The following is an 8,007-nucleotide window of genomic DNA, read 5'->3' on the forward strand; positions in this document are numbered from 1 at the left end:
AAGTTGTTTAAAAATTGCAACACAGTGCGAAACACGGTCAGCTTTAAGAATATACCAAGCAAATGCCATTTTTTAAACATTACTATTAGGGGTCCAATACCTTAACTTAACTAGTAAAATCTAGTAAACAGGTGTTAAATACAGACCGGTCATAAAACACAAACTATTGATCGCAAATTTAGGTGTCAAGCAATGGTAAATTATAGGTAAATTACTTAAAAACAGTGTTTGGTATGCAAATATAAATAATCTAATTATAAAAACCCTTTGGGTGAATAGCTATTTTAAGCAATATTTAGGCAATTAATCCGTTTATTGACTTAACAATGGATTTGTTTTTGTATAACCATATGGGGAATATATATTGGTGGAACCCAAGGTTATCTTAATATGTCAATATTTTAATCAGTTTAAAGCCAAACTTATTTGATCATGCTTTGTGTACAAACGTTTCGTTTTCATACTGGTATTTACTTCTGTTTAAACATCCGTCTTATCAAACAGATATATATTTCACATGTATTGGTAAAAACCGTTTATGATTGATTTTCAATAGCTATATATAGTACGGTTAGTAATCGGTAAAGATCAGGTTTTAGAACAATAATTAACCCTACACTGCATTTTATAGCAAACATTCCGAAATAAGGAAAGGATATTTATCTATATTGTATTTATTAAAGCAGGAAATGGTTAGATTAATTGATAAAGTTAAGCGTAAGTGATTCTCTAATAAACTAAAATGCCACCTAAACAACTGACGAAAGCTTCAACTGGTTCAAGACCGAAAAGTACAGCGACAACTGAGAAGAGGTAGGAACAATTAATGATACGTAATTTATTATATAACACTTTGTTTAATATGAGAAGTAATTTGATTACTTAGTATTTCAGATAAAGACCATTACACATACTATTGTGTTGGTTTCCGTACAAGAAAAAACATGGTTTTCCGCATAGAATTAGCAACTTACCCACATGTAAATTGTCTTCATTTAGCATTGAGAGCATTCAAGATCGATCTTGCGAGATATAGATTGATAATTGTATATGTCTTATGCCCTTAAGGGGTCATGTGCTCTTAAAGGGCCATAACTTGAAATAAAAATATGAAACTTGATATATTTATGCACCTACTTTAAACGTAATGTATAGTTTGAAATTACTTAGTAATTTTAATACCTTTCCATTAGATTTAAACATATGTACTTCTATTCCATTTGCGTCTCTTAATTAACAATTAAAAACAGATCAGAACTTGATATGCAAAACAACTCATTTTCAGGAAAGATGAAGTCAAATCACCAAGAGAAGCTGAATCTCGTGAAGTGGTTTTAGAAAGGGAGATAATGATGCTACGGAAGAACCTTAACATGTAAGTAATTGTTTTAATTCTTTTAAAATGGCATGGTAATACATAAGTATTATTTGAAATGTTTATTTGCAAAGAAAATGTAAGAATGTGATAGACAAAAAGGCAAACAATAATGTTAACAAAATATGTTCTAGATTTACACTCGTACAAGTATTTCTGAAATTTGCTTCATATTTCATACACTCGGTTCTTTTCATCATTTCGAGGCAGTAAATATAAATTATCAGACTTGTATCGAGAAATATGCATGAGTTTTGCAGCGGAAATACTACGCGACTTTAGGAGCGTAATATTATCCGCGAAAGAACGAGTGCATATTTCTCGATGCAAATCTAATAATCTATTTATTACATACTCATCTATACTTAAAATTAGTAAATGGATGATACAAATCTGTTATTAAGCCTAAGTAAATTGAAAATATCGCCGTTATAGAAAATTTAAACGCGACGACATACATGAAAGTGACGTCACAAATGACGTCATACACCAAATATGAAATTTGAACGTCAATATGGAAAATATTGACGTTTAAGATTACATTGTAAGTAAACGGAGATTAAAAATACGTAATGTAAAAATTGTAGGTTATTAGATTTGTATCGAGAAATATGCATTAGTTCTGCTTCGGAAATATTGCGCGTCTTTAGGAGCGCAGTATTATTCTGCGAAAGAACGAGTGCTTATTTCTTGATGCAAATCTAATAATCTTTTTATTACATACGCATCTACACTTAAGATTATTATATAAATGATTCAAATTTATTATTAAGCCTGTGTAAAATTGAAAACATCGTCGTTTAAGAAATTTTAAACACGACAGCATACATAAAACTGACGTCACAAATGACATCACGCACCCGATATGAAATTTGAACGTCAATATGGAAAAATATTGACGTTTCAGGTTCCATTGAAACTTAACGGAGATTTTAAATGAGTATGTGATAATGTATATCATTCCTGTTACATAATAATTTATGTGATGAATCAGTTAATCCATAATATTTCTTTATGGATCTGAAAACAAACGCGTACCTGCAGTATACACCATACAGTATACACTTACCGGTCAGTAGTCAAACCTATTTTCAAAGGTCCGAGATATAGATTTTAGTTCAACTTTTGACTTTAGTCCAAAAACACCCTCTTGAACTAAAGAACTTTCAATAGCACTAACTATAGACTAATGACTAATAATATATACTGGATTGCCTTATTTTTATTATAAACTAGCGTGTTATAGATCTAATTTCATTTTGTCTTTCAGTCAGTATGTCTTTCTAATCCTGTAAGAAAATAAATGTTTTTATGATTATCCATCTGTAAGAGAAAAAATAACACAACGGACATCTGCCATGGACCGGAAAGTTAGTAGTTGCCGATGGCTACTCCAACGACCAATAATTAGTTTTTCTTTTATTTTTTTTTCTTTCAGGACTGAAATTATGAAAGAATTTCGAAAGACTGTACCTGAAAGCCACATGCAGACTATGTTCTTTGAATCACTTCACGAGTAAGTATTTTGGGCCTTGGGAATGGGGTGGGGATGGAGTGGGGGCGGGGTGGGTGATGCTGCGTTCTTAGAATATGGCTATATTCCTGTTTGGCCATTGTACACATGTCTTGGTGGTTTTCACACATCCTAGAAATCTGCAAATGACAAATTCTTATACAAATATAAACATGCTACGGCTGTAGATCTTTATTTTTGTTCTTCAAGTTCCATTGTCATGAAAAAATTAAAACTGAGAAAAGAATAATTTTAAGGAATAAAAGCTTACTTAAAAGAATATTTTTGAATTCTTTTTGACAGTGAAATTTACTACTGACAAACACAAATCCGCGTTTTATCCTATTGACGTCTACAGAAACCGATTAATTTTTGAAAATGGTGTGGGACGAGATGACATATAGGAATCATGAACTGAATTAAAGCGATTGCTATGGTTTTGCAAATATCTTACCATGAACAATAAGCAAGATATTAAAATGAATTGTTGATTTCGGTTAATTGAAAATATAAGATATATTTACGATTTAATTCATGCGTCCAGGAATGGATAACCCCGATTACATTTTTGACGGAAAGCACCACGTTTTAAACTGGTCTTGGCGAACTACTTTTGTACAATATATATTACAGAAAAATTATTCATTACAATGAACGAGACTTAAGATGTATCTAGATAGTGTACATGTATAATATTTATCTTATTGTAAGCAATAATAAAGCAATAATGAATCGTTAGTAGATTCTATCACTTATTTCTCGCTGGTAAATTGAAAAGTTTTCTATAAAACTATGCCAAATTTTAGGTTGTGCATCATTTGTTCCCTATATTTACATTTATATAATCCGATTTTAACCTTTAGCCTGCTGGCCGCAAGTGGTTTTGCCTTTGCGACCAGTGCAGACCAAGATCAGCCTGCACGTCCGTGCGGACTGATCTTGGTCTATACTGTTCGATATTCAGTCAGTAAATTTTCAGTGAACACCCCTTTGAAAAAGAAGTGGTACTGCCCAATTTGAATGACTGACCAGTCCATTTTATAATTTAGCAGGATGGTGGTTAAAATAATATGACCACTTTATGATATCAGCTTATATAATGATATACGCACAAACGGCAGGTGAATTGTTTGAATAATAACTTAGTTGTAAGCAGGAGTAATAATTATCTGTCCTAATTTGGAAAATTAAATTTGGTCTTACAGGTTAGAGAATAAGCTCCAGAAATATGAGTCGGGTACGGGACTTCCAGCAAGGTATGGTGATTTTTTTCTATATTTCAATATGAAGTTAATTTGTTTATAAAATCCTTCAAGAACCAGAATCAACAAAAGATTTCATGTTGGTTTTGACGTACGAATTTTGTCATATACTATCAATTTTGCTAATTTAGACAAGATTTAGTATTAAACATTTACATGTGATATAGTATAAGTATCTCTAAAACGGTTATTTGTCATGTAGATATGTTGGGTTTTATTTTTTCTCTGCTTCATATTGAAGAAATATGTTTTCGATAAATACCCGCCGTATCATTATGATCCGTATCTATATGTACATTAATACAAATATATTCTATATTTGCGCTTTTTGTCACGTTCACGTTCGCGTCCAAACGGACGTGACGTCGTTTGTTTTGTATGTTGTTATTTCTGACGAAGACATAAAGGTCGAAACTAGTCAAGAATGTGTTGTCTTGGTATTTTTAAATCCTTTTGATCTATAAAACGGTTATAAAAATTGTAAATTAGTAGGAATCGATCTTGTAGATTTAATTTTGTAGCCCTTTGAGCTATAGCAAAATAAATTGACACATGCAATTTCATACACTCACTGTTTAAGTTTTTATTGATTGGAATGCGAATACGTTAGTTATGCATAAGTTGTATATGACAATACAATTGGTTAACGTAGGTGCCAACTTTCCGGTAGTATTCTATTTCATTCCTGAATCAGTTTAGTTCAAACCTTGTTCTTCTGCTGTTGTTCCAGAGGTAGTTTATCTGATCTCCAAATGGACCTCGACAGGGAAAGAGCAAATATAAAGTCGCTGAAACAAGAAATCAGTGCCAAGAACAAGATGTTGTAAGTATTTCATCTTCAGTTTTAATGTCTGACAATTTATTTCGTTTTAAATCTTGTAGTTAAAGGTGGGGGCCTCCGTGGCCGTGTGGTTAAGGTCGCTGACTTCAAATCTGAGCCTCACTCGGGGCGTTGAATTATTTATGTTAGGAAGCCAGCTGGCTTGCGAAAGGTTGGTGGTTCCACCCAGGTGCCCGCTCGTGATGAAATGATGCATGGATGGCCACCTGAGGTCTTTCTCCATCATCAAAGCTGGAAAGTTGCTATAATTATGACCTAAAATTGTGTCGGTGCGACGTTAAACCAAACAAAATAAAATAAAATATAGCGAAAGGTAATTTTACCGTCATTGTTAATGTTGTGATTCAATTGAAACGTATGATTTCAGAGACGACAACAGAAAGCTGATCATCGAGAAAGATAAAGCGCTCAGAAAGTTTGAAACGGAATTTGAATTACAAAAAGCACATGCCAGGTAATATATATACCTATGTAACTCATGAAAAAAGTCATATGACAATTAAATCATTCAAAAAGTGCAGCATACATTTTAGTACAATATGCAAACTGATAACGTTCTTCAGTTGATGTTATTCGTAGAACAAGGAGAACATGATTCCACCATTAAAATGACTGGCTTCAAATAATTCATTTTTAAAAATCTAGAGTGACACAAATCGCGTCAAATATTCCCCCACTCATTACATCATAACGTAGTGCAAATTTTTATCACACCACAAACGTTAACATTAAATATATTTCGCCATTAAATAACATATAAAGCAGCCGTTGTTATAAACTCGTTTTGTCTTTGTTTAGTGTATAATTGAGATACTAGGTCATAAAAATTGTTATTTTCATATACTATATCCTTGGAACGTTGCAAAAGCACCGTGATAGGGATTTGCCGTCAGTCAGAAAATAAAAGGTTTATCGTATACTTCCTTCCTTTTGAATTTTCACTTTTACACTTTTACCAGTGAGAATACAGTTATCAGAAATTTTAGTATATAACTAAATTATCAAGGTTAATATGCTAAAGTAATATTACAATAAAATAATTGATATAAAGTAATAAGATATTGTAAGTGTATTAGTAACATTATTAATTAATCGACTAATGGGGTTGGGTATGTGTGTGTGTGATGTGAGAGGGGAGGGGGGGGGGGGGGGGGGGGGAGTGGGGGTGTGAAGGTGTAAACAAATTTGCGAAAATTGTATAAAAAACATCTTTTCAATTTTAATATGTATCTCCCCCATTGGTGGAAGAAATATTTATTTTTGCTCCTGTCTTTCAGTCAGTCAGTCAGTCTGTCTATATGTCTGTATTTGTCCGCGCAACTCCACCATCAACAAGGTGAATGTACAATAAGCTTCGCTATAGTGATCATTGCCAAACCTAGTTGTGCACATCGTCAGATTGTTACGGTTTATTGTTTTGGGCCATTGACTCGTCCAGTTCAGTGAAATTTTGCTACTTCTCTTATATCATTGGGTGGATTTCCATTCATCCTTACAGGAGTGATCAGTGCCAAGCCTAATTGTGCATTGTCAGGTTCCTTTTCACATATTTTCGGTGAAATATGGTCCTTGATTTGTGATACATTATCAGTACCTACCTTTTAAAATATTGAAGTAGATATTAACGTATTCGCAGATAAAAGACATTCGTATTTCAAGTTTTGCTTAAAATCATGGGCATTTTTAGCTCGACTATTCATAGAATAGTAGAGCTATTGGATTCTCCGATGCGTCGGCGTCGGCGTCTGCGTCGGCGTCTGCGTCGGCGTCCGCGTCCCGATTTGGTTAAGTTTTTGTATGTAAGCTGGTATCTCAGCAACCACTTGTGGGAATGGATTGAAACTTCACACACTTATTCACTGTGATAAACTGACTTACATTGCACAGGTTACATAACTCTGTTTTGCTTTTTTACAAAATTATGCCCCTTTTTTGACTTAGAAATTTTTGGTTAAGGTTTTGTATGTAAGCTGGTATCTCAGTAACCACTTGTGGGAATGGATTGAAACTTCACACACTTATTCACTGTGATAAACTGACTTACATTGCACAGGTTACATAACTCTGTTTTGCTTTTTTACAAAATTATGCCCCTTTTTTGACTTAGAAATTTTTGGTTAAGGTTTTGTATGTAAGCTGGTATCTCAGTAACCACTTGTGGGAATGGATAGAAACTTCACACACTTATTTACTGTGATAAACTGACTTACATTGCACAGGTTCCATAACTCTATTTCGCTTTTTTACAAAATTTTGCCTCTTTTTTCGACTTAGAATTTTTTGGTTAAGGTTTTGTGTGTAAGCTGGTATCTCAGTACTCAATAATTGGAATGGATTGAATCTTCACAAACTTGTTCACTGTCATAATCTGACATGCACAAAGCAGGTCCCATAACTTTATTTTGCTTTTTTTACAAAATTATGCCCCTTTTTCAACATAGAAATATTTGGTTAAGTTTTTGTATGTAAGCTGGTATCTCAGTATCCACAAATGGAAAGGATTGAAACTTCACACACTTGTTCACTGTCATGATATGACATGCAGTGCAAAGGGTCAATAACTCAACTTCGCATTTTACAAAATTATGCCCCTTTTTCAACTGAGGAGTTTTGGGTTAAATTCTTATATGTAAGCTGGTATCTCAGTACCCACTAATGGGAATGGATTGAAACTTCACACACTTGTCCACTGTCATGAGCTGATAAGCATTATGCAGGTTCCATAACCCTATTTTGCTTTTTTACTAAATTATGCCCCTTTTTCGACTTTCGTATTCATTCAATCGACAAGGCTGTTGAATAGTCGTGCGTTGCTGTCCTCCGACAGCTCTTGTTTATATTTTCTATACTTACATATAAATCAACAATTGGCTTTTACCCTCTAATCTGTTTACAATATCACGAAAATTGTTTGCAGATCAATGCTATTCTAATTCATTTTAGACATTCTGCTGAAGCTGTTGTCAAATTGCAAAAGCTACAGACGGAGCACGAGGCCTTCCAAAAGAATATGTAA

General features: G+C 33.4%; 1 protein-coding gene across 1 annotated transcript; it reads left to right on the forward strand.

Annotated features, from left to right (window-relative positions):
• The first annotated feature begins 588 nt into the window (after positions 1-588).
• Positions 589-8,007, forward strand: LOC128552916 (uncharacterized). Its single transcript, XM_053533995.1, has 7 exons — positions 589-813; positions 1,286-1,375; positions 2,814-2,891; positions 4,094-4,144; positions 4,881-4,973; positions 5,359-5,445; positions 7,935-8,007. Exons 1-7 carry the CDS (start codon positions 743-745, stop codon positions 8,005-8,007), a joined length of 543 nt encoding a protein of 180 aa, XP_053389970.1. The 5' UTR covers positions 589-742.

Source organism: Mercenaria mercenaria, unplaced genomic scaffold (genome assembly GCF_021730395.1).
Source record: "Mercenaria mercenaria strain notata unplaced genomic scaffold, MADL_Memer_1 contig_3288, whole genome shotgun sequence".
Classification (NCBI taxonomy): Eukaryota; Metazoa; Mollusca; class Bivalvia; order Venerida; family Veneridae; genus Mercenaria; species Mercenaria mercenaria.

Coding starts and splice junctions, on each gene's coding strand:
- LOC128552916 (XM_053533995.1), top strand. CDS start 743: ATGCCACCTAAACAACTGACGAAAGCTTCAACTGGTTCAAGACCGAAA. Junction 814..1,285: donor ACAGCGACAACTGAGAAGAG/GTAGGAACAATT, acceptor ACTCATTTTCAG/GAAAGATGAAGTCAAATCAC. Junction 1,376..2,813: donor CTACGGAAGAACCTTAACAT/GTAAGTAATTGT, acceptor TTTTTCTTTCAG/GACTGAAATTATGAAAGAAT.